Raw genomic sequence first — 27,666 nt, 5'->3', positions numbered from 1 at the left:
TCTTTTTTAGCACAAATTCCACCCATTTTAGCTGGATAGGGGAGTTAATTGACCAATGGCTTCTACAAATGACAATGTCCTGCGAAACAGCGTTACCCCAATAGTGTAGGGATACATTCAAAGGTTTCGGTGAATCGGTTTTCAAATTGCGACCGTATATGCTGATTATACGGTCGGAAATTTATAGCATTGACCAATCAGAACTCGTGTTACATACGAAGTTGAATTAGAAATTGAAATGAACTGTTTGATAGGCATTCTAGAAGATGTAAGTAATAGGAATGACAAGTCTTTATGGATGATCATCTTCTTTATTGTACAATGGCGACGTTTCGAAAAAGATACTTATACCGTTTTCAAGCATGAGATGTTTTTCCTCTATCTATACCGAAACATCGTCATTGTACAATGGACACGAGAAGTTGGTCCTCCATGAAGACTTGTCATTCCTACATTGAAATGATATAACATTACACGGTACACATGAGGTTTGCACAGCCGGATACTACACGTCGGCTAGTGTTCTAGCTCATTACTGTAAATGGGCAGCTATTTACTTAAGAATTGTTTGTTGCTGCATCTATGTCACTCTTAATCATCTAGAGAATTTAGCCACATTCTCTTATGATTATAACTCCGGTATATATTTTTGTTTCTTCTATTCGAAATATGCGGTGCTTATACAGCATCAGCTCAAATTACGTCCAAAGGCGATGGCCGCCTGCGTGGTGTAGTGGTTAGAGCGTCCGCCCGGAGAGCGGAAGGTCGCGGGTTCGATCCCCGACCGCGTCATACCAAAAGACGTTAAAATATGGTACTTGTTGGGCCCTGCCTGGCGTTCGGCATTAATGGGTACAACAAGGACTGGTCGGCTCGGAGTCTGTATACTGTGTCTGAGTGGGGTATTCATGCTTCACTGTGGCATGGTATCTCAGTGAGCTAGCACTATAAAACCAGCCTAAGTCTGGGCTAGTACAAGCAGCCGCACATACACGTAACACACGCATGCACGTCGTCATATGAGCGAAATATTCTCAAGCACGACGTTAAACCCAATTTCACCTCACCTCACCAAAGGCGAGAGAAATGTTGTGCAATATACGAGACGTGAGGCTGTAGTGTCACTGTCTGACCGAAGCTATGATCCTGAAAGGGTCCGTGGTATCTACGATAATAGAATACAAATATGATGACTTATGTTGGTTCCATTGCTTTGTAGGTCTTCTGTACGGGACAAGACTGAGGTTTGCCGCTATTGTTGTGTACACGACCCTACAGAACGGGAAAGTTGGCTACGTGGAAGGAATCCCTGTTATCGATGCATGGGAAAGTTTTACCAATTCAGAGGTAATCAGTTTAGCAATCAAGTTCATAAATGAGTAAAGAAGTAGCATGGGTGCAGCAGATAATTGGTGAAAGTAGCCAATGACATCCTGATCTCAGCAAAACATGTGACAGGGTCTGTAACCGCGTCGTCTGGAATGTCAGGGATATAACGTGTCATCGTGACACCATTCATTAAGTCAGGGAGACTATATAACGTTGTAGATTATCCCTGATTAAGGAGATCTCACGGATCATGTTATTCAATAATTGTGTACCGTTTGACGCGCACAATGTTGTATGTAAGCACATTGACAGATATAATGGTTTCTTGAAGACAACTGTTTATTAATGTATTGGTCTAAAATACGTAATAAACTGTATGTCTGTCTGTTTATTGATATGAGAGAAACATTTTACAAAGTTAAACACGCGAAACATCGATTTTGATTTAACTCTACGTGGCGTAGTAAATAAAACTATATATATTGACTCACACCTAAGTTGTATTCAAGCCCAATCATAATGATATTCATGTTTGGAAAATAGCTGTCTGAGAATAAATGACACGTGTTTTATCATTTTCAAGTGCTCCTCTGTCGTAATGGATTTTCAAAAAGTCATTTATATTATCTTCCACACTAATTGATTTTTACGCCCAGGAATTTCTTTCGGCCGATACTCAAGTATGGCAACGCTCTGGTGTCGACACTAAATATCATCATTGACAGGTGCAGGTCTTCCTGTCTGATGGGAAAATAGTACATGCCGTTTTTACGAAGATACATCTTATGGCCCACATAGTTATGAACAGGTCACGAGGCACTGTCATGTGTTTATTCATTTGGAAATATCAAAACATCGAGCAGCTGAACGTCTTATTTTATTTAATATACGAAATTTACATGTTTGTTCAACTTATTTGGACATCAGCTAATGATGACATGACCCGTTTGGTTTTTGTAGGTATCGAAGCTCCCCCCATCCCTGAGTGGAGGGTTTCAGTGCACACCCGAGGGGAACAACGCTTGGCACTGGCTTCGTGTGCAAAAGGTATCATTTGGTTATGATAAATATTATTGAAGCAGGAAATATGATAATTAATAATGGATGATATTTCTAATTCATACCAAAAGATATTATTGAAGACTGGAAAGTTTCTTCTATCGATAGAATGACTGTTGGGTATTGCAACACTCAGCCTCCAAATGGGGAGTGTTCTTCAGCTTGTATGGAGTAGTATATAACTTTGTCCGTTGTGACGCAGACCCTTGCTGACTCCGCTGTTAAGGGCATCATCATCGGCATCTGTCTGGCCTTCCCCATCCTCACCTTCGCCACCGGGAACGTCGTCCTCGGCTTCCTCGCGACCGCCACCATCACCTGTGTGACCGTCACCATCGTCGGCATCATTCCAATGGCGGGTTGGAAACTGGGGGTAAGACAAAAACACAAGTAATCAGGGCTATTACATGCCTCCAGCTTATCAACAACTCAATACAGGTGACACAAGTAATCAAGGCTATTACATGCCTCCAGCTTACCCTCAACTCAATACAGGTGACACAAGTAATCAAGGCTATTACATGCCTCCAGCTTACCATCAACTCAATACAGGTGACACAAGTAATCAAGGCTATTACATGCCTTCAGCTTACCATCAACTCAATACAGGTGACACAAGTAATCAAGGCTATTACATGCCTTCAGCTTACCATCAACTCAATACAGGTGACACAAGTAATCAAGACTATTTCATGCCTCCAGCTTACCATCAACTCAATACAGTTGACACAAGTAATCAAGGCTATTACATGCCTCCAGCTTACCATCAACTCAATACAGTTGACACAAGTAATCAAGGCTATTATGTCTCCAGCTCATCAACGATGCCAATCAGTCAGAATCCTTTTGTTTAATGTTGTTGTTTATAGTACAGACTTCACCCGTTAGGACTGTTTTACATTAGATCTCATACATAGTGTTTTTCACAGGCCCCTTTACTCTATTATAACTACAACCTGATCCAATCAACAATAAACACACATCCTCTAACTTGGATACATGCCTCTCAATCATACTCGGTACATCAACTGCTTGATAGCGATGGTAGAACCCACACCGAAACGTCGCTTCTTAAAGAAGCTGTTGATGGCACAAAGAATATTTCTTTGCATTGTTTGATGGTTGATTCAATCAATGGTTGATTGCTTACAGGTGTTGGAGTCCCTGAATCTGTCGCTAGTCGTGGGACTTGCTGTGGACTACGTCGTCCACCTGGCGGAAGGATATCATCTGTCACGCCACGAACACAGACAAGGGCGACTGCGCGACATGCTAGAAACCGTAGGAATATCAGTACTGTCGGGAGCATGCACTACTTTGGGAGCCTCCCTTTTCATGTTATTTGCCGTTATTTTGTTCTTCATGCAATTTGGTATTTTCATGTTCTGCACCATTGGCTTCTCTTTGTTCTATTCGCTTATTCTGTTCGCCCCACTGTTGGCCATTTGTGGACCCCAGGGTAACTTTGGCTCACTTTCTCCCCTGTATGCGTGGATCAAGGACCGATTTAGGGGCAAAAAGAAAACTGACATCGACTGTAATAAATGCTCAGGTCAGGGTTTTCATCCATTGGAAGGAACAGAGAAATTCTGATCAGATCATGTGTTCAGTGGAAATGAATCACTTCGGGTTCATTAAGAGTTATTGATGTTGGACAAATGACAACATTATTAAATAACCTGATTGGGGCAAGATATAACGTTGATATTCCATGAACGGAAATAAGCTCATCCATTTTGTAAAATGTCGGCGTGTCGAAATGTCAATCCTCTCGCTGGTTACCGGAGTGATCCTTTGTTTAAAGACCTGGGTCAACTAGCAGTCCTGGCAGAAATTGATTCAAGCCGTTGAAACAGTAAACGATTACGCAACTTACACAAACACGATTTCACCATTTCATGCACAGGCATGGGCATCAGATAACATTTTATCAGTGGATGACACAAATGAACCCGGTGAGAAAAAGGACGAATGTTACATTTTCCTGATAAATATTAATTATCTTTAGTATATTATCAAGGTGGTATCCAGTCGCCCTAAGCACTATTCACACGCATACGGAAAAACTCATTTCAACCTTTCCTCGTGTTATCTTTCTATGACGACACTGGGTGTTTGTGAAACGTGTGTATGTCCTGTCCCAAGCGTGGAACCCATCTTGGCTGAAACTGTGTCACTCAATGCATTTGCAGATATTTCTTATATGAGGCACCTACAATGTTTTCTTACTGTACAGTATTGACTGATGGCGTTTCTAATTTTACTACGTTCTACCCCCTGTGAGTTTATTTAAGACATGGTAACTGTGTGATGCGTTGCTGTGTGGTTTTATGCGCTGGGGGGTCAGTTTTATGCTGGCGGTAATGTAGCTTTTGTGTATTTGACTTACATGACTTATGACTGTGTCGGTTATTGAAATAGGATTGAAGAAATAATTCCTCGTTTAAATGTTATAATTCAAACCGCCATTATAAGTACTGAGATTAGAAGTGTATAGTAGAGGAAACAATAAACAATGTTTCTTAGGTAATGGCAGATTGTAGGGTTACATCCGTCCCCCATACGACAGTAATCAGCAAGACATTTGAATATTTTGTTAAAGTACGCGAGTTTTGTGAACTTTTGAGTCGATGTATCTTTTAACCAAGTGGTTAAAATGGCATCACGTTCGTTGTCTAGGATATATATATCTGCACGAAATATCAATTTAATACCAATTGTTAATAAAAGCCCTGTCACAAATAAGATATATCAGTATCCTGTACTTACTCCAAAGTACTAACGCTATCGGATATCCCCCAGAGTCAACAGTTTGAAGTCGGGGCAGCTATTGTATAGTGACGAACAAACAGATGTTCCATGTTTCAAAACATTATATAACTTATACTTGATTGTTAAAACAACTCATTCAAAACACATAAGAGCAACTGAAAACCTGGGAATTCAATCAGATTTCATAATTTATATTTTTGATTGTTTATTTTATTATATTTCTACATAGACGTATCGGTTTGCCAAGTGTGTGTTGTATAATATTGTGTAATGACATTTCGTTTGTTGGATTGTTTTTAACGCCACATATCACTTGTAGTTCAGGTATATGACGATGTCATGTAGATAATCCAAAATGGAACAGAAAATCCAGTGACTGGTATTGTAAGATGATTCCAGGTGATAGTTGATTGTGTTCTGACACCATCTCAATGTGCCGGTGTCAAGAGGCGAAATGATTAAATTATCCAAATCTATAATGGAGAAACAGATACACAAATGTTATTTCTAGTCCCTCAGATATTATTTTACTTCCGTCCCTGAAACATTTTACTATTTTTAAATTCCGATATAGTACCAGAACAATATTATGGATTTGATATATGCTAATGATCTACGACCACTGGTCGCAGCTGCCACGTGTTTATATGGGTAATATATGTACCAAAGATTGATTATGTACTTTTATGCCTCAGTGTTGGTGTGTTTTTAGGCCAGTTTATTGAAGTCAGTCAATATGGAGTCAGTTTAGTGGAATGTTTTAACGTATATAGCGTTAATCACATGATGATCCGTCCACCGCCCAGAAAGCTTTATGACAGCGGGTTTAGTTATGTGATACATGTCGCTGCAGTTATTCGTTATACTTTCCAGGGTAGAAACACTTCGTCGAATAACTTCCCGTTATCTGCTGATTCCATTTCACAGACTCCCAATACAGTGATTACTCACTACAAATAGTATAAAAGGTGTTATGCTTGTCGTAAGAGGCGACTAACGGGATCGGGTGATCAGGCTCGCTGACTTGGTTGACACATGTCATCGGTTCCCAATTGCGCAGATCGATGCTCACTGTTGATCACTGGATTGTCTGGTCCAGACTCGATTATTTACAGACCGCCGCCATATAGCTGGAATATTGCTGAGTGCGGCGTAAAACTAAACTCACTTACCAAAGGTGCCATGACATCACATTTAGTTACCTCGTATGAACAATACGTTGTGTTTCTCTGAAGAGTTGACTTTACTTTCTTTGTGTCCTTATCAGAGTGAGTGATTTGTAGAATAATCTAATCAGAACCAAGAAGTATCGTCACTCGTGAATAAATGTTCACCAACTCTCCCTACAGATCGTCTGTACTTGCCAATCTCTACTATAGTCCGTTTGACTTCATTTTAGACCGATGAATTGCTCACAAACACAAAATCTAATAATTGCAAGAAAACCAAATTTTGCACAGTCACATGAAATCGACAGACCAACTCTGATGATTTGTCTAATAATTTTGGACAGCCGACAAAAAAAATTGTGTAACAAACGATCATTATTTAGAGGTATGTGAAATGCAAGTCAGAAGAACGTCGCGCTCAAGGCTATTTCAGTATTTTATTATGTAGCGGCGTGGGTCACGCAGTATTCCAGTAATATCATGGCAGTTAGTAAAGTTTGTGGAGATATGATGGGCAACAACCGTTGAGGTACAGTGACACCTTATCCAATGAGTCGACTGTATGAACAACATTGTAGCAATATGCAGCGTGCAATATGTGTTTTATCAGTGCTTCTTTACAGTTTTATATGCTAATATCACTCTCCGATTTTCTGTGATTACGTGATTATATCACAATTCCATGGCATTGTTAATGATCAAGCACCATCTGTGATATCGCTGTTTACATTTTGTTCAATGAAATATATTGAGAGAAAATTGATTATATTCAATCACGATCTAATTGTACTAACAAATGTGTTTTAGCTGTACAGGTTGTTAATACAGCACCATGTCAGTGATAGTCAGTGATACACCAACGGTAACACAGATATATCTCGTGTTTTGTTGGTCTGAACACAAAAAAATAATTTATTTAATATACATTAAGGTATTTTTTGTAATTACAAATTAATTTTGGTCTTGTTTTGTACACCGACGGAGGTTTCGTGATTCACTGATGTGGTGAGCTGTAGACGTCAATTTTGATGATCAAACGTTTTATCCCCGTTTTACCGTTATATTTGGTGGATTTAATAAAGTATACAAATGCAATGCCGTGGCTTTCTGCTACATTCAGCACATGGACTGTGGCGGCCGTCAGTGTGTAGGTGAGTCCCACCACGTCGGGTAAGCCGGATATCAGGTGACCGAACTGTGTAAACCGGATGCCAGAGGAGCATCAGGTGACCGAACTGTGTAAACCGGATGCCAGAGGACCGCGCCGAGATCAAGCTATTGTTACTCCAGTCAATGCATCACTGTGCACGTATTTTCATTCTCGTCTCCCTAAGGAGTATACAACCAATGCCTAGATGACACAAGTCGTAGACGTTTACCATTTTTGTGAAACTCAAGAGTACGTTTGGTTCTTGAAGGGATCATAATAGGGAAGGTTCGAACCCACGGCAGCTGATGATTCTCCTGGAGGCTCATCACACGACCTGTAAACTACTAATTTCGTATTACTTAGGAGGTAAACATGCTGTGTTTTTGAAGTGGATAAAAAACATTTAGAATACGTAAAAGCAAATACAAACGTACACGTACACGTACATGCACATGCACACACACACACACTAACATGCACATACATCACATGGAACGGGCATCCGTGATCGTACGTTAAATGTACACGATGGTAAATGATTGACATAAGGGAAATAACTCTTGTATGTAACTAAACAAGGTGGCAGTGCAAGAAGGCTTTCTTAAGACCGGCCCCACAGACAGTTCGCAAAAGAATGACGTTTTATGATTTCTGTTTTTTCATTCTCATTGAACATTGAATTGAACTGATTCCGGTAGCAATAACTTATCATTATTTGACTTTTGAGTAGCAAGTATTATAGTTTCATTTGTCTCAAGCATATTTTTCAAAGTTTACCTGAAAATACCTGCCATAGATGGAAATGCAGTTTTGACCAGTAGTGCGATGAACATACACAACATCCACACGTGTGTACAACAGCGGTGAAGGACAGTGGGTGTCCTTCTACTGGTATGGACCTTGATTGTCTGTTTCCTGGTGCATAGAACACCTCACCAAGTTGATTTTTTTCTCATGTACCTCGAGTTCGAGATAACAGTGTTCACCTGCATGTAATCCACACTAAAGTCAACTCTCAGATAATCATTACAACACGCTGGTCATTAAAGTCTGATTTTATTTGTATCCTGTATAGAGGTTTTGTGCGCATCAAAGCATACAAGTCAACAAGATTAAGAAAATAAATCTGTTTCGACCAAACAACACCAGATATCCATTATATATACAAAACATAAAATCCAGCAGCTTTGGAGCTTAGTCTGAACAATGTTCATACATAAATTGTGAATCTTAACCGCATTCATATTTGTAGATACTGTCCCACTAAAATAAAAACAGACACAATTGTGACAGGCGGCAATATCAAACACATGCAAAAAATGTCAATCACACATCGCGTGAATACTGCCACATCAGAAATACACAGAAACCTTCTCATCCGGGCTGTTTCGGTTGCAGTCAAAGAGCCCGGATTACCATTGGTCCAGGATCCGGTGACCTGTTATGTTTGTGTAATTAATGGCCTGAAGGCGGGATTTCCCGTCTAAAGACGTCCGCATTATGCAGGTTTCACTATATATGACTCTTCACGGCACCCAACAACACACGGGACATGTATTCATGTGTTTCCATTTACATAGCCTTCAACATAGTTCAAACTAGAAGTAAAAACTGTCAATAAACACGACGTGAAAATTAATATAGGAATCTTTATAGTAAACGGATTTAGTGTGATTAGAGAAAAATATACCACCAAATGCATATGCTTAAAATATGAAATCATAACCCTCGCAGTTTTTTATTTTGCTTCCAAATCAACGGTTCACAAACAAAATGATCAAAACTGTGTCCAATTACGTTCGCCTGACAACGAGTGGCGTCTCATCATAGCCCTGGTTTCCCAATGACTTGCGGAGACACAAAAGACGGTATCATCCACAAACATCCTGAAGTTCACGCAGTTCTATCCACGCGACTTTATTACATTAGAGACACGACTTCAGCTTTACCTTTAGGTCGAGCATTATTCCAACTCTCCATACTTGGAGGTCTTCATTACAAAACTTTTGAGAGACAATCAAGAGATCAAGTTTCTGAGAAGAGACATAGAAGAGCGTCCAACGACTCTTGCGCAAATTATGAGGGTTACAACATTCAAGGCTTTCGTAAAACGTTTATTGAATAAAAGGTGGAGAAAATTTCGAAACGCATGTTGCATCCCCGATACAATTTCTATATTGGCTTCTATCATACTTTAACTGTGCGTGTGTCTGGAACGGGTACAAACGATGAGACGTGGAAGAACCCGATAGCATCACTGTTGATCACACCTGCTTATGATACACTCAATGATATGTTCCTATGATTATGGCATGGATTTGTTGCCTTTACCTTCTCTCATATGTTGCTTTCTACTTTCTACCCGTCCTTCATATGATTCCGATATATTGGATTTAATTAAACATTTCCATCGCAGATCTCAATATGCATCACTAACACTAACATCATGGGTAGTGAGTAGTCATGTTTAAATTAACGATTGTCTGTTGTTTACTCTTACAATACACAGCATGCAACTAGAACAATGACCTGTAAATGATATCATACAGCCATTGGAATATATGAAATAATTAGACAATATTTGCCTAGAAGACACTCTTTATGTTTTGAACTGTTGCTTCACCGGTACACATTCTTAAAGCCACCAGGTGACCGACATATGTGCTTGCAGATTTGTACAGATCACATCTAATCAAGGATTTTATCACAAGACGAAACGGCGCATTGAATACTCGTCATCAACAGATAGACAGTCATAATCTGAGTAACTGTCAGTGTTCTTGCAGTTGATTACTTTAAAATCAGGTACATGAAATAAAGAGATGTGGAGAAAGTGAGAAAGATGCCACGAATGACTAAAAGTCCATAAGGACATGAAGTGAAAAACGACATTACAAGACAAAGTTAGATTTTAACAGTTAACAACTTTAACAGTTAACAGCTGCCCATGAAGAAAGTCAGGGAAAGCAATAAGACGGGTGTTTCTGTTGTTATTCACTGAAAGGTCCGTCAAGTTGATAACGTTTTGAAACAGGGGAAGGGTTTAGATAATAAACAGTGATTCATCTATCGGGAGCGATGTTTTATTACTCAGACGTGAGCGAAGTCATAGTCTGATGTTAGTGTAGGGTCACGAGATTAAACACTAGCTGGCATAAATGTTTCCCCAAATCATATAACACGACAACCTACAGAAGCAAACGGTTTCTTATGTTTGGAAGCCGACTCTGGCGTTGAAAGAGACAATGCCTAGTATCGCTGTAAACCTACGTCTTCCAGACGCGCATTCTGAAGCACAAGCATGTACACTTGTGGCAATCGCACAGAATAAATGCAAACATCCATTCGTATCTATAAACTCGGTATAAAAGCAATCCCAAATTGAATAATTACAACTTTGTGGGAGGACTTCCTCCTCCAATCACCATCGAATTCAGTCATACTGAAACAGCTGGAATATTCATTGTTTTCATGAAACATACAAAATGTGCACTGTGTCATATTATACCGGCATCAGTAGTTATACCTTAGTATACACCATACCTGGTTAAATAGACGGCCTTGTAAGGACATCCTTGTGGTTGCCCTGTTTGAACACAGCTTGTAATCGTGGTTTTTTATCACGCCTGAGGTGTAAATGTTAGAGATCTATCCCTTGGATATTGGTATCACATGTGTTCTGAGATGCAGATCGATATCCCTGTGTGATTAAAGTAGGACATCAATGACATCTGGTTCTGTGGAAGGCATTCCTATATGGCTATAATTAATTAATTGAACTTGGTCAGTAAAACCTACAAACCTTTTGGACAGGTATAAGTGGCATCAACTGCCAACTTTTAGAAATCTTCCGTTGCTTTATGTTGTCACCTGTAAATATGTCAGCATTTAGCTACCCTGGATACCCTGGACCGATAACAATGACACGAATTTGATATTGTCTCGCGCCTGAGTATTAAACAATGATTTAAATGCTTTCTTACTTGAATTGTCTGTATATGGCAATATATCCCTTTGGTAACCTTAGTGTGTGAGATCAGTAAACAGTATATATACGCAGTAGATTACAGTTTGCAGTTTGTAATTAGGAATCTGGAGTACCTTGTGGTGGTAGGGATTGGAGACAGGCATCCAACACGTGTGTGGCTTTGTAAACATGTTTTGATGTTCAAAACATACTATTTATATTCTGATAAGAATATTCCGGTAACTGCACACGAAGTAAACCACTGTGACTATTCATTTTTGTAAATAGTACGAACAATGTTCGTTTTTAAAAGTCGTTCAAAATACAATACTCTGTTTAAACCGAAAGTTTGAGATGAAAGAGTGCCACACGTCTCCAAGGATACACTATGCAATTCCCCCAGCCATACTGATTTGCATACATACCGGAGGCAAAATGTTAGAGAACGCTTTCAAAAGTGCATATTGATAGGTATTACTTTGTTAAGTAAAAAGTATCACTTCAACACCATTAGTCACTCCGCATGATGTTCAACATTACAATATAAACTCAGCACTCTGTCAATGTAACATTCATACATGTCTTGTCAGTTTTGGTCGTTCCCTATTTCTATTTATGTACATAATAGTACACTATTAAAAGTAAACATCACTTGTGCATATTTTGAGATCACGGGAATGCTGCAGTAAATACAGGTCACAGTCCACATATATGCAGTGGCGGGAAGTGATGACTCCATCTGATGGATTCCGTGGGACTGACAATCTTCGGCTGGTCACAGCACGTGGACAGGTCTTGTTCCACCCCCTTCAGGAACAATCGTACGTTTGGACACTGGCCTAAGTTGAGGGCTAAGAGCTGCGGACAGTCCAGATCAAGACGATGGACTTCTCGACACCCGAACATATTGAGGAACATCATGGGGGGAGCATCCACGGACACCTGCGTTATACTCCTGCATTTTTCCAGGTTGAGGTGAGATATATTGTGGCAGCCGTTCAGCGCCATCTGGAGGACGTAGTTGGTCATCTGGCAACGATAGAGAACAACTGTTTCGGCCACCGGGGTACTGACTGATAGCAAATTGAGCTTACAGTCAAAAAGTCTCAAGAATCCTATCGCGCCCATAGCATGGATGACACAGGAGTCCAGATTGATCTGTTCGTCACTACATAGGTTTAGCTCTATAGAGTCCACACTCACGCACTGAATCGTCATTGTTTTCAAGGCTGGCATTCCCACTAAAGCTATCTTGCATATGTGGTTGGCAGTGATGTAGATGTGATTGAGTGTAATAATGTCGTTCTCTGCTTCCGTGTGGAACAGACGGAGAGTGGGACTCCTAATGTGAATTGCCTCACACGCAAAGTCCGATAACAGACACAGTTCATGCAGATTTGGGATAATTAGTTCGTCCAACAGCAAACTGTCCTGCGAAAGACATCCAATCTTTAGACATAAAATGGACGGGTTGGATTTGAGAGTCTCTCTCAAGGAACGCATATCCAGTTCTTCGCAGTTAGAAAGTTCAAGAAAAGAAAGTTTGTTGCTTTTGATGCTGACTGTTTTCATGGCGTTGCTGCCGTTGATGCGAGCGCGGCGGAGTTTTGGGGTGTACAGCTCCAGATGTTCCATAGTCTCCAAACCGTCGTCAATGTTGATGTAACGGAGGTCCTTGCCGTCTACGCTGATGAAGAGGACGTTCCACAGGTTGAAGAGGTACAACTTCTGAAGGGACTTCGACACAAGCCGGATGCCATGTAGGTGCTAAACAAACGAGAAACGGTCTACATTAGAAAGGGAAAGGTAATTACACATAAATAAACCAGCATTAAGTTCGACTAAAACCATTAATAAAAAATCTTAAATGTTAGCGCAACATATTTAAAACTGTGTTCATTATGTGAAATGACAATGTACTGATAAGTTCCCCTTGAAGAAACACGTTCTTGATAGCTGCTATGTATTATTGTCGTTGAATGCAGGACACCCGAAAGTTTCATTCAAGATCTCCACATGAATATAAGTTTCAAATACAAGCCATGGTCCCCTTTTAATAAATAATACCTACCTATAACCGATACAAAAGTTCCCAGAGCAGATTAGGCATACCCTCACGCCATATATGTGTATCATTTCATTTGACTTCAACAGTTTACCACAGTGAATAACCTATTTGCATTCAAAATGACAAAATATACTTCCCATCAAAGGTTTAGACTCACTAGTGTTAATATAGCCACTTACTTCTGGCAACTGTTCTAAACTAAATTTTGCAAAATATTCTATACTGTTTAAAGGTACTCTGTTTACACATGAACTGATGCATTGTTAAACAAATTCGTAACGTTGAAAAGATTATTGTCATGAGTTCAATAAATGATAAAAATCAGTGAAAATTGGCGAATTCTTAACAAAACTTTACACCAAAACGTAGCTGTTCACATGCACGATACTTGCACATGCTTTTCAGCAATTTGATGCATGATCCTCGTGCAGTTCATCTGCATAAGGTTTGCAGTTGGTTCCCCCAAGTTAGTGAAGAAATGAATCTTCGATGTAACCATACACACACACACACACACACACACACACACACACACATATATATATATATATATATATAGTTAGTGTTTTAAGTGAATCTAAACTTTTAATGGGATGTATAATTCAGCGTTTGCACCATCATTGTCTTATCTGCGATGTTTTGTTCGTGACATTACGGTTGGTGCCTGAATTTAGCATGTTGCTGCTCTTCACGAGGTTTTAAAAGAGTTTAACGTAACATAATTAAGCCCTTTACGTTACATTGGTACTAAATTGCACGTTTCTTTTGAGAATAATATACTCAAAACTTTAATCGACACGCACATGTATGTCATGACAGCCGTTTCTCCTAATCTATCCTGTGAAAATTAATACAGGTCACCCCGAACTTGTGTTACTGTATTGAATAGTTTCAACCAAACGACGCCTACCCCCGATATCATTAATAACAATACACATATAAGAAAAACAAACTCCCACTTTTGACCCTGAAACCAAATTCTTGAATAGCATAATTTGTCAAAACGACAGCTTTCAGTATCACATTCTTTAGGCCATGCAATTGATACGGACGAACGCTGAACGAGACGTCAATATTGTGCCTGCATTTACATTGTATGTAGGCGGAGTGACGCTGCGTTTATAGTTCCGTCATACAGTAAGTGGAGCCACCACCTGTCACCTTCTCTTCACGAATATGGATGCGTTATACCAACAACATGACGTGGTTCGTCCTCAGCATCTGCTGACGTAGCACCGTTCAGCGTTGTGGGTGTGACGGTCTTCTGTGCAATTGTGCTGAGGCATTAGTCAATTTCATACATTCGAAAATATTTATCAGTAAAGATTTTAAGAAATTAATGAGCTATATTCAGTCAAGCGACATATGGCTTCCTACTTATATCGTATTCTGAGTAACAGTTGAAACGCCGCTTCGTTAATGAATGTTTTGTATTTTGTTGTTTGTTTATTGTTAACTTGTTATGTCGATATTCACATTTGTGTTCACTCTCTTGTCACAGATTGGTCTTGGGACGATTATAAGGCGCTCTTTGGATTTGAAGACACAGTTAATTTATGCCTTGAACCATTCGTCATTGTTGAGATTCAGTATAGTCTCCAAAAACAAGATGGCTACCAACACTACTGACATTTCTCATGTAATCAGTCTATGCTTAATATACTCAGTAGTGTAGGGCTGGGGTTGGGGTACGATGTAAGGCTGAGGTTGGGGTATGTTGTAGGGCTGGGGGTTGGGATATCATGTAGGGCTGGTGTTGGGATGTGTTGTTGGGCTGGGGTTGGGATGTGTTGTAGGGCTGGTGTTGGGGTATGTTGTAGGGTTGGGATATGTTGTAGGGCTGGGGTTGGGATATGTTGTAGGGCTGGGGTGGGGGTATGTTGTAAGGTTGGGATATGTTGTAGGGCTGGGGTTACGGTATATTGTAGGGTTGGGATATGTTGTAGGGCTGGGGTTGGGACATGTTGTAGGGCTGGGGTTGGGATATATTGTAGGGCTGGTGTTGGGATGTGTTGTTGGGCTGGGGTTGGGATGTGTTGTAGGGCTGGTGTTGGGGTATGTTGTAGGGTTGTTATATGTTGCAGGGCTGGGGTTGGGATATGTTGTAGGGCTGGGGTGGGGGTATGTTGTAAGGGGATATGTTGTAGGGCTGGGGTTTGGGTATATTGTAGGGTTGGGATATGTTGTAGGGCTGGGGTTGGGATATGTTGTAGGGCTGGGGTTGGGATATATTGTAGGGCTGGGGTTGGGGTATGTTGTAGGGTTGTAGGGCTGGGGTTGGGATATGTTGTAGGGCTGGGGTTGGGGATATGGGGTTGGGATATGTTGTAGGGCTGGGGTTGGGATATGTTGTAGGGCTGGGGTTGGGATATGTTGTAGGGTTGGGTAGGGTTGGGATATGTTGTAGGGTTGGGTAATATTGTAGGGTTGGGATATGTTGTAGGCTAGGGCTGGGGTATATTGTAGGGCTGGGGTATGTTGTAGGGTTGGGATATGTTGTAGGGTTGGGGTATATTGTAGGGTTGGGATATGTTGTAGGGCTGGGGTATATTGTAGGGTTGGGGTATGTTGTCAGGGCTGGGGTATGTTGTAGGGTTGGGGTATGTTGTAGGGTTGGGGTATATTGTAGGGTTGGGATATGTTGTAGGGCTGGGGTATATTGTAGGGTTGGGGTATGTTGTCGGGCTGGGGTATGTTGTAGGGTTGGGGTATATTGTACGGTTGGGGTATGTTGTAGGGTTGGGGTATATTGTTCGGTTGGGATATGTTGTAGGGCTGGGGATGGGATATGTTGTAGGGCTGGGCTTGGGGTATGTTGTAGGGCTGGGATATGATGTAGAGCTGGGGTTGGGGTATGTTGTAGGGTTGGGGTATGTTGTAGAGCTGGGGTTGGGGTGTGTTGTAGGGCGGGGGTTGGGATATGTTGTAGGTTTCTGTAACTTCTATCACTGTACATAACTGTCTTGTTAACAGGAGTGTTAGCCCTTAACTGGCTTAAAGGAGAATAGGAGTGAATTGCAATAATTTGCTGGGTGAAAGATAAAGTCATCAGAAAGATATTCCCAAATTTTCAATTAAAAATTATGTATAATTAAGTTTTAATCGCGAAAATAGTTTCTGTAAATCTCAGCTTCGGGCATTATGAATATTTCGCTGGAACCCACGTGACCTTTCCGCTCGTGACGTCAAATGTGCCTGGAGTCCGCCATATTGCCAAAGACCAAGCGCTACAGTAATACAAATCGCGTTGTTTCTGTCGTTTTTTTAAATGGTACGATGGTGTATTGCGTTGCCTGGGGATGCACGGAATCATCGAACATGGGAAAGAACCACCATTTCTTCCGTTTTCCAAGTGAAATGACAGATTTCGGCAGGAGAAATGCGCCGATCATTCCGATTCGGACGCATATGAAAGAGACATGCACGCACGGGGTATTGAAATCCCCAAGCTAGGCTGAAGAAGGAAAAAGTACCCACGAGATTCATTTATACTCCATCATTCCCTTAAACAACTTACTCTTAGTGGCATTTTACTCAAAATCAGAGATTTCACATGAGCTTGAAAACGTTTCGCTATAACGTTCTTTTCGGTTTGGAGCCCTAAATGATGCAGTCTACTCGAAACATTGCCGAATACAACGGCAAATCATGAAGTACTTGTTACTTTCATTGTTTTCCATTTTGTCCAATTACGCACGTCGGCATCAGACTCGCTATTTGTCAGTAGTGTGTGCCATGAAAGTTGTTCTGTATTTTCAGGGGCTGACAAGATGTCATTCTAAGGCTATGACCGAGTACCATAACTATTTCCATAACCAAACAATGGGGAAACATACGTTGTCCTGACTAGTATTTGATAATTCACCAGTTTTGAGGGAATCTGCGTCGCGAATATTATCTCTGCTCGACCAGGCTGGGATCTTGTATCGATACTTGATACGTTATTAATGAGAACTAGGATCCTAATTTTTTTCAACAAAATAATTCCAGTGTAATTTGTGAAGCAGATAATTTATATTTTCCCTCGTCTGAAGCACAATTATTTTGTTTTTAAACCCCAGTCACTCTACAGTCACCCATTTGACACAAAATGAACTGTAATCACATTTTTATAAAAATAATTCTTTGTGACTGGTCATATATTTATAGGGGTGAGTTTGCTGGCTGGAACTGTATGACATTTTGCTGACAAATAGTAATCTTGTTAAATGATATGGTCTTTTTTAAAATTTATTTTGACCTCAAGCGGTGCCTTCGTTTCGCTTGATTCTTTTTCTTCATCTTCAATGGAAGATTGTCTTGCGAGATGTAAAATCGGATCGTATTGATCCGTAACTGGCGGAAATACGAGTACTTTTTTTTTTTTTATTGCTATTTTACAAACTTTTTGTTCAATTTTAATCACGGAATGTGACTTTTAGAATATCCTTTACAATTTATCAAAAGTTTTGTTTTCGTTCGTATTCTCCTTTAAATGCTGCAGGACCTAAGGACCCAGAACCAGACAGTCCTGATCAGAATGTGTAGGCCCTATATTTATAAACTAGAAATTACTGAATGAAAAATAATACTCTTAGATTTTGGGGATGAAAATGCTGTCGGCCATAAGGGCCTGCTAAAAACAAAAGCTGTGGGTCCGAGTGGTTTTCGGTCGGCTTCGGACCTAAGGACCGACGTTAATTTGGAACCTGGTTGACAGTTGTATCTCTAATATACAAACAAGTCGAAGAGGTCACGTCTGTTCATGTACTAAAACGTGTCTTTTTTGTTTGTTTCAAGTCATTAATGCTAACTAGCATTAATAATCCGCAGAGATATCTTCAGCTTGGAATAGACTTTCAGGGGGGACGATTTCTTTGGATTGACATAAATACTTTGTTTTCGCCTGATTGAAAGTGTTTTGATATCGTCAGTATGATATTGGATACACTAGGCATAGAGGAACAATTCACAGCAGGAGACACACGGGTTCGTGGGTCCAAGACTGTCTCTGAACGTCTTGTCTTTAAATGAAGAAATCTGGTAGCTCGAATACACCGATAGAGTTTTCTTGGGATTGAGGATTCATGGGGTGATTGTGTCAACACAAAGGGTTTGTGCATTTCGTATTACCTAGTCTTGTATTTTTCAGCAGATATTATCACCCAACGGAGGTGAGATTTGTCCACACATATCGTAATCCAAGCCCCACAACATTTCATACTCCCAGCCCTAGTGAGTGACTGAGAAGCAAAAACCATGACCTTCGGCGTGTTTCATGTACAGTCATACAATCTAAACCAAGATCTTGCAGTCACCACGTGCACATTTCCACCATACGGAATACATGCCTTGCTTCAAACAAACATATTTTCGAACCGAAAGCTAAAACATTTAGCAAACAATTCAAAATATATAGAAAAATATCAATTCGTAATTTTTATATTCAGCTTCTGAAATGTCTTCTTGAAATACTATATCTTGTGCTTTGGTATTTATACCATACTTGGTATCGGAGAATATTGTTTATTGTTGTTATAGGGTATGGTATTAATCTCCTTAATCACTTGTGTTTGTGTGTTTGCTGTGGTACGCCTTGTCAGCAATATTACAGTACTGACATATGAATGAAATCCACGTGTTGACTTCTTCGAAAATAGATTCACGGGTCTTGGGTCATGTCGACGCTTCTCGCGGTTTAAGCATATAACATACACCCACGTAACTCGGCTTCCTATTATACCAAGTGACGTGACAAAGCTGAGCATACAATTGGCTGATACGCTAATCATGACCTCATCGATATTAGCTTCATTCATAAAGTTGTTTACAAACGTTATCTCATATGAATGAGCGTAGGTGTTTGTCCTATCTGTGCCACACTCAGCAATAATCCAGATGCTAACGACACGACGACGTTCAACGCCATGGGGTAACAACATACAACAGATAAAGTGACTACTGGATAGTCCAAACCGATTCCGGTCTTTTACGACATGATGGTGATGGAAAAAAGTTTTCATCGGACTGCCTGATTCTCATTGCACTTCTTCTACAGCCGTGGTCGTATCTGACGACGTCGAGACAACGTCAAGCCAATGGCAACCTGAGACATCGTGACAGATTTATCTGGGGGTCTGTTATGATCGGGGTTAACATTAAGACGACTGAGTGATCTCCACTCCATATTGTACAAGAAATGTTAACTGGACAGTACAGTCGGGAAACTGCCCTTCGTTGTCCCGTTTGTAGTTCCTAGTTTGTGTTAGAGGATGAAAGAACCCTTTGACATTTCCCCTTAAGAGAACTGGCGGTCAAAACATCTGCTGTTACACTTAAGCATCGGTTGAAATGTGTCCTAAATCGTCCGGTATTACCTTACAACCAACAACTAATATCTCGTACAGTTTTTGAATGTTATTTCCTACCTTTAACAAATTTAACAGTATATCATAATCAACGATTCAAGTCGTCGGGAACGTTGTCATCAACCACATCACATAGTCCTTTTGATGGCACCTACGTCCGGCACAGGTTGCCATTCGACCTCAGAATCAACGAATGAGCTTTCCAGCATGGCGGTAATATTGAAATGTAGATACGAACGACTTGAATAGATTGAGGTGGGGTCATAGTTGGGCTCATTACTTTGTTTGTTAGCTGTTTAACGCTGCACTCAGCAATATGCAAGCTATATAACGTGGGTACGTCAATAAGCCAGTCTGGGCCAGACAATCCAGTGATTAACATCATGATCATCGATCATCACAATTCGGATAAGGTGACATGCATCTACCAAATCAGCAAGCCTGACCACGCGATCCCGTTAGTCCTCTTTCACAACAAGCATGGGTTGCTGCAGATCAATTCTAACCCCGATCTTCACGGGTAGAGGTTCACGAATAACAACATTAATATCCTATTTCTAGGTATGAGAGGGTATTTTGTGTCCCAGCCTCTTTGCAAGGAAACGGGTAAACAAAACGTGCCCATTTAGTTCTCAACGTATCAAGTTGAGCTATAGGAGTAACGGAAAGCATGTTGTTGACGGTATGGCGAGGATACACTGACATCAGCATGTATGTGTCTACCATGCACAGCAGGTGTGGGGACATCTCATCGAATCCACTCGATCTCAAAACACCGCCATGAACAATAGCAAGTGCCCCTTCATCAGAAGCAACAACTACAACACAGCTGGCAACGTCCACACCAACAACCGCCGTGCACTGGTGTATATATTCTGCACTAAACAGACACAAACCCAGTTTAATGTGTGTATTTCTATGGCTGCCCAGTGTGGTAGCTACAACAGACGCCATATGGTCAGGCTTGCGGCAACAGCTGGTGTAGTGTGACGTCAAACCTGGTAGAATGTTGCAGCTGATATCACAGTGCATTCAATACTGATGTAGTAGTATACTGTGAAACAGCTTTTGTTCCAAACACATTTCGTTAAACGAATCCGCCCGCATCGATTGGGCGAAAGCCTGATGCAATATGCTGTATATTGCTCATCTGTAAGTTTTTCACCATTCATTGACTTCTGATTTGTCAATTCATTCACTTTCGTAGTTTATCGCGCGTGTTACCTGTTGACGTTAGGTCTTTGAAGCGTGTGATTTGTGTGCCTTTTTTCGCGAACATATGTACGCGAACATCGCTTGTACCAGATAACATCACGTACATCGATGTAGACATGTTTAATTGCATGAATACATTAACTACATTTTTCACAATATGGTCCTGAGAATCGATCCACTGCATTCAACTGGTAGCATATTACGTGTATTCAGCCTTGACGTATTCATACAACATTCAATTCTTCTGTGGAATTCAATAGAAAACGAAATGAATGACGGGTTAATCGATTGCCTTACTAGTTGTTTAGTCTGGGAGTCTAGGAAGACTACTGTATTACGCAGAGCAAAGAGGGTCTTCCAAAGATCTATGCGCTAGTTATATAACGTGTTTAAAGGTCACTCAAGTTTGCGAACGGCTAGATTGAAAGTCTTTGAATATCATGAGGTAAACTCTCTGACAAAATCTGGAGTAGCTGATTATTTAGTGGTTCTGGTTGATGTATCAGTCGTGTATTTTCTTGATTAAAACGTCTTTACACAAATATGGTTAATATTTCCCCAATAATTTCAACGCCTATTCTTAACACGAAGAGCTAAGAGAAGACTGATTGCATACGGCTCAATAGCGCTATCTGCATTATGAAAGGTCTTCACGCATTGTATAAACGTCAAACCCAGACTCTTCAACCATTTAGCTCTTTCAACCTGCGGATAAACTGATATGCCACCAGAAGTGAATGTTGTTCCACGCTAAAGTAGCACATCTAAGCCAGTGGTTGACAAGGATGGAACGGTCGCTGGGACACGAGCACATCTATGCCAGTGGTTGACAAGAATGCAACGGTCGCTGGGACACGAGCACATCTATGCCAGTGGTTGACAAGAATGCAACGGTCGCTGGGACACGAGCACATCTAAGCCAGTGGTTGACAAGGATGCAACGGTCGCTGGGACACGAGCACATGTATGCCAGTGGTTGACAAGAATGCAACGGTCGCTGGGACACGAGCACATCTAAGCCAGTGGTTGACAAGGATGCAACGGTCGCTGTGGCACGAGCACATCTAAGCCAGTGGTTGACAAGAATGCAACGGTCGCTGGGACACGAGCACATCTAAGCCAGTGGTTGACAAGAATGCAACGGTCGCTGGGACACGAGCACATCTAAGCCAGTGGTTGACAAGGATGCAACGGTCGCTGTGACACGAGCATCTAATCCAGTGGTTGACAAAGGACGCAAGCCACATCTAAGCCAGTGGTTGACAAGAATGCAACGGTCGCTGGGACGCGAGGCCAGTGGTTGACACGATGCGAGCACATCTAAGCCAGTGGTTGACAAGGATGCAACGGTTGCTGGGACACGAGCACATCTAAGCCAGTGGTTGACAAGGATGCAACGGTCGCTGGGACACGATGCTACACTATCAGACAGGTATGGCATTATAACACAGGGTCTTAGTGTGGGAGGTATGGAGGACCCGTAATCCCCACGGGTATATGCCTGAGATAAGGCCTGCCCACAACAGTCTGGAATGCAGCGAACTTAGTGAAATCCAAGACAAGCAAGTGCAGCGGGAATGTCATGGGAGCTTTCACGACAGCAGGTTCAATATCACCACGGAGCAGCATCTAATGACTATGTGGCCTGCAGACTGCATGGGTCATGTCAGTGCAGGTTTGAGGGGTTGCCTAGTACAGAACTGGCTGATATGACATCGAACTCTAACGAGCACATGAAGGTTACATGAACTATTAATTAGACGCACTATTTGAGTTTCAGGCATAATTAACTTCATGGTAAGCGCCCCTTCCACACAGAGACGCACGATCGGTCATGTTGTAACATATCGTTGTTATAGGCATGGCGTCTATGCATATAATCATCTACCTAGTTGTCGCATAAAAGCAATCGCATTGATTTAGCTTGTGAGGTTTTCCTGATCAAGGGAAGTGTATACTTATAAGGGTTGGTTGGCCTTACCTCAACAGATTCATCACTGAATCCTGTGAGATGAATAATGTGGCATTGTTTGGGCAATGAATGCTCAGACTGAAGTAAGCAAGTGCTGTCACTGATGCAGCTATACTGAGCCTACACGTCCATCACTCCAGATACCTTTACGTCAGATTCACTAAGTGCATCACTCCAGATACCATTACGTCAGCTCCACCAAGTCCATCTCTCCAGATACCATTACGTCAGCTCCACTAAGTCCATCACTCCAGATACCATTACGTCAGCTCCACTAAGTACATCACTCCAGATACCATTACGTCAGCTCCACTAAGTCTGCAGGTCCATCTTAGCCTACACGTCCGTCACTTAAATAATCATTACGTAAGCTTCACTAAGTACATCACTCCAGATATCAGTACGTCAGCTCCACTTAGCCTACACGTCCATCACTCCGACAAGCATTAGTGCAGCTGACGTAATGATATAGCCTACACGTCCGTCACTTAAACAATCATTACGTAAGCTTCACTAAGTACATCATTCCAGAGATCAGTACGTCAGCTCCACTTAGCCTACACGTCCATCACTCCGACAAGCATTAGCGGAACTGACGTAATAATTGTTTAAGTGACGGACGTGTAGGCTAAGTGGAGCTGACGTAATGGTATCTGGAGTGATGTACTTAGTGGAGCTGACGTAATGATATAGCATACACGTCCGTCACTTAAACAATCATTACGTCAGCTTCACTAAGTACATCACTCCACATGTCAGTACGTCAGCTCCACCTAGCCTACACGTCCATCGCTCCAGCAATCAGTACGTCAGCTCCACTTAGCCTACACGTCCATCACTCCGACAAGCATTAGTGGAGCTGACGTAATAATTGTTTAAGTGACGGACGTGTAGACTAAGTGGAGCTGACGTAATGGTATCTGAAGTGATGGACTTACTGGAGCTGACGTAATGGTATCTGGAGTGATGGACTTAGTGGAGCTGACGTAATGGTATCTGGAGAGATGCACTTAGTGGAGCTGACGTAATGGTATCTGGAGTGATGGACTTAGTGGAGCTGACGTAATGGTATCTGGAGTGATGTACTTAGTGGAGCTGACGCAATGGTATCTGGAGGGATGTACTTAGCGGAGCTGACGTAATGGTATAGCCTACACGTCCGTCACTTAAACAATCATTACGTCAGCTTCACTAAGTACATCACTCCAGATATCAGTACGTCAGCTCCACCTAGCCTACACGCCCATTACTCCAGCAATCATTACGTCAGTTCCACTAAGCCTACACGTCCATTACTCCAACAAGCATTACCTCAGCTCCATAAGTACATTACTCCAGTTATCAGTACGTCAGCTCCACAAAGCCTACACGTCCATCACTCAAGCAATCATTACATCCGCTCCTCCACATGTTTGCCCGTCATTGAGACAGCTGAAATATACATCTGTAGCTGCAGCAGTTCCTGGCAGGTTCACCTATACCTAAATAGCTCCAGTCACCACTTCGTTAGCACCACAATATGCCTACATGCCAGTCCTTCCGTTAACCATTGAGGCAGCACTGAAACACGTCAGGTGTACCAGCGATCATTGAACATGATACAAGTAAGTCGCTGAAGCAATCATTGCGTCAACTCCTGCATACGTCACTTGCTCCAATACCAAAGGACGGTGTGAGCCAAGGTGACGCAATTCAACAGGTGCCCCTCTGTTCGCGCAATGCATCAACGCCCCATAATCGATGACCCACACTGAAGCTCTCTAGTGCTTGTGTGCTGCGATATTTCTGCTGCTATTATACGGCTTACGAACGAGGACCATAGTGCCACAATTAACAGCAGTTAAATCAACGATTTTTATTATGTTTCTATAACAATACTACGGACACGAAATATTACATTGGCATTATCTGCACCAAATGCAATCCTTTCGCCAAGAAAACACACGTGATGATTTGTTTATATTCGTAAAGAAGTTAGGTCAGGAACAATGTACGTTTCACGAATTTAGTGATACATGTGTTTATTGCAAATATTCGACTAAAATGTGGAAGTTCAAGCGGCCTGCAACAGCTGGGTATTGGCACTCCACTATTCCAACAACCTCTATGAGGCAGCTGTGCCAATTTTTAATCGAAACTGGTTTCACAGACAAATTCGTTCGACAAAATATATTGAGCTTAGTATTACACAAAAGGACTGATCAGAGTAACATTGGGCAAAGCCGAGTTTTCATAACCAGATAATTAAACACATGAAGCATCCCTAAATAGTATGATGCCATGAAAATGTAATATAAGGTTTGTTAGATTGGTTCAAGCGATGCGTCAGTTACACCCTTCACAGGCTAAACACAATAATACGTTGCTTAACAGGGGTTATATACTATCAGGGAAGATGTTATGAGGCTAAACACAATAATATGTTGCTTAACAGGGGTTATATACTATCAGGGAAGATGTTATGAGGCTAAACACAATAATATGTTGCTTAACAGGGGTTATATACTATCAGGGAAGATGTTATGAGGCTAAACACAATAATATGTTGCTTAACAGGGGTTATATACTATCAGGGAAGATGTTATACCGCCTTCAAGCAAAATAATAGGCATGCACGACATGGTGCTACATGTGCTTACCTCACAGTTACTTATGCTCAGCTTCTTGAGGTTGCTCATCCTGTTGACAGAGTCCCACAACTGATCCATCTCTACGGGCACAAAATGAAGACACAAAACACCAATTAACTTGGAGTAACCATGTTCAGTCAAACTCACAACTATTCGTCCCCCTTCCCTCATGGCGCGTTCACTCCTCACGTCGTTTAGCGGTAGGCCAGAGTTGATCTTTAGTTTAATAGTTTCCAGATTGCGGAGTGAATCTATAAACCTCTCGACCCCTTGACTTGAGATACTCCAGCAGGCATTTATAGAAACTTCACGGAGTCGAGGGAAATACATTCCGATTCGTTCCAAGTCGGAATCGCTTAGGGCATAACCGCCGTTGATCTGAACATGTTCGAGGTTTGTTAGTGTCTGGAGACTTTCCACCACAGCCCTGGTCCATAGAATCGGCAGTCTTAGATACTTCAAATTCCTAAGCCGAGGTATCAGTGAAAAGACGCTTTCGTAAACAAGCGAATGTTCCCGCCAAGTAAGTTTCTGAACATGATACCCGTACAACCGAAATATGCAGCACACAAGACTGAAATGCCCGTACGAATATTGTGATGGGTCGATGTGGAGAGACCTCCACAGAGAGCCAGATGTTAAAAGGATGTGTCTCCACTTATGGCATACGAGAGCCAGGGATGGCAGTCGGTCTTCAATCGGGCGAAGGTAGCCGAAAATCCGAGCAAGAACCTCATCAGGGAGACGGTTAATATTGCTTGGAGCGTTCGGGATACTGCATAACGGTGCGATGACATGTTCTCTGCCGTTAGGAATTTCATCCCCATCAAGCAAACGGTGATAGTGAGCCAGGTTTGGCATCCACCTGAAATTATTATATCGCTCCATACCTGATCTCCAGCGTGTTGAACATACATGATCCAAGTATACGATCACATCGATGACAACATTGTAGGAAGAGGTTCATTCATAAAACGCCCACACGTCCCAGCAGCCGATTAAGTCCAACCGCAGACGACAAATTATCACGTGACTCCATGACGCATGTGGTGTTGAGTGGCGTAGGCCTCAGGTGATTGAGATATTTTCAAAGCCAACGTGGACCCGGAAATCAATATTTTGATATAGTCAGCTGGTTAAAGTTGCCACGTGGTTGGTATGCTTTATGGCCACTCGGTAATACAGACAGAGAAATACTGGAGTTAGCAGGAATACACTGGTTCCGAGGGTCCCGTTCCGTCCATGACTGCTAACCATTTCGCCCGTCTAAATTGTAACTCACTCATCAGAGACAATTTGATTATTTGTATGTCAGCACCAACCAGCATCCCTCTACGGCAACAGCTGGTGCTTCGGTGCACGGACAATGTGTACACAGGCAAAGAGATTTAAGTGAAAGAAGTGATCAATAGCTATTGTTCGGGTTAGTTTAGGTACTGAAGCTCACCTTCCTTATACACATTTGCTACAGTTTTGATGCAACTGTGAACGTTTGTATCTTGTACAAGCAATATTCAAGATGGAGGTCTGGACAAGATTCCAGTGACTGACATCATGACACTCAATCTACACGGCTGACATACAATGGGATGCGTCAAAAAGGTCATGCTCAGGGGAAATCTGCACAGGAGATTGTCCTGTGACAACTTGGCTACATGAGACACCCAATCATGAAACATACACCAGAATATGTCAAACAGGTCATAAAACATCAACAATAATCTTTGATTCTTGGATAATCTTTGACTCATTTAATGATTGAAGTATTGGCTTTTCCAGACATCGACCTGGGTCAACTCCCAATATTGGTACTACTTGAAAACGCATTTCTGTCCCCTAGTCTGGTATAGTAGCCCCTAGCAAGTACAAGACCACCCTCAGATATCCTTCTAAATGTAGCATACCCGTGAAGATGCGGGTTAGAATTGATCTTCAGTAACCCATGCTTGTCGTAAGCGGCAACTAATGGGATCAGGTGGTCAGACTCG

General features: G+C 41.6%; 2 protein-coding genes across 3 annotated transcripts in view; one reads left to right on the top strand and one right to left on the bottom strand.

Moving 5' to 3' along the window:
* The window catches only part of LOC124285166 (protein dispatched homolog 3-like), a 34,971-nt gene extending 28,763 nt beyond the window's left edge, over positions 1-6,208 (top strand). For both annotated transcript variants that reach the window (XM_046721348.1, XM_046721347.1), the window contains exons 8-11: positions 1,220-1,347; positions 2,290-2,376; positions 2,591-2,761; positions 3,541-6,208. In XM_046721348.1, coding sequence (XP_046577304.1) covers positions 1,220-1,347; positions 2,290-2,376; positions 2,591-2,761; positions 3,541-3,981 — 827 coding nt within the window. In that variant the 3' untranslated portion in view covers positions 3,982-6,208. The remainder of the gene's footprint in view (positions 1-1,219; positions 1,348-2,289; positions 2,377-2,590; positions 2,762-3,540) is intronic.
* A 2,314-nt stretch (positions 6,209-8,522) lies between these two features.
* Positions 8,523-27,640, bottom strand: LOC124285170 (F-box/LRR-repeat protein 15-like). Its single transcript, XM_046721353.1, has 2 exons — positions 25,688-27,640; positions 8,523-13,213 (listed from the first exon to the last, which is right to left on the bottom strand). The coding sequence occupies exons 1-2, from the start codon at positions 26,564-26,566 to the stop codon at positions 12,143-12,145; spliced, it is 1,950 nt and encodes a 649-aa protein (XP_046577309.1). The 5' UTR covers positions 26,567-27,640; the 3' UTR covers positions 8,523-12,142.
* Positions 27,641-27,666: the final 26 nt, after the last annotated feature.

The sequence above is a fragment of the Haliotis rubra genome, unplaced genomic scaffold (genome assembly GCF_003918875.1).
Source record: "Haliotis rubra isolate DU_JTF1 unplaced genomic scaffold, ASM391887v1 Scf354, whole genome shotgun sequence".
NCBI classification, from domain to species: Eukaryota; Metazoa; Mollusca; class Gastropoda; order Lepetellida; family Haliotidae; genus Haliotis; species Haliotis rubra.
The sequence above is the reverse complement of the archived record's forward strand: the minus strand, read 5'-3'. Positions and strand labels throughout refer to the sequence as shown.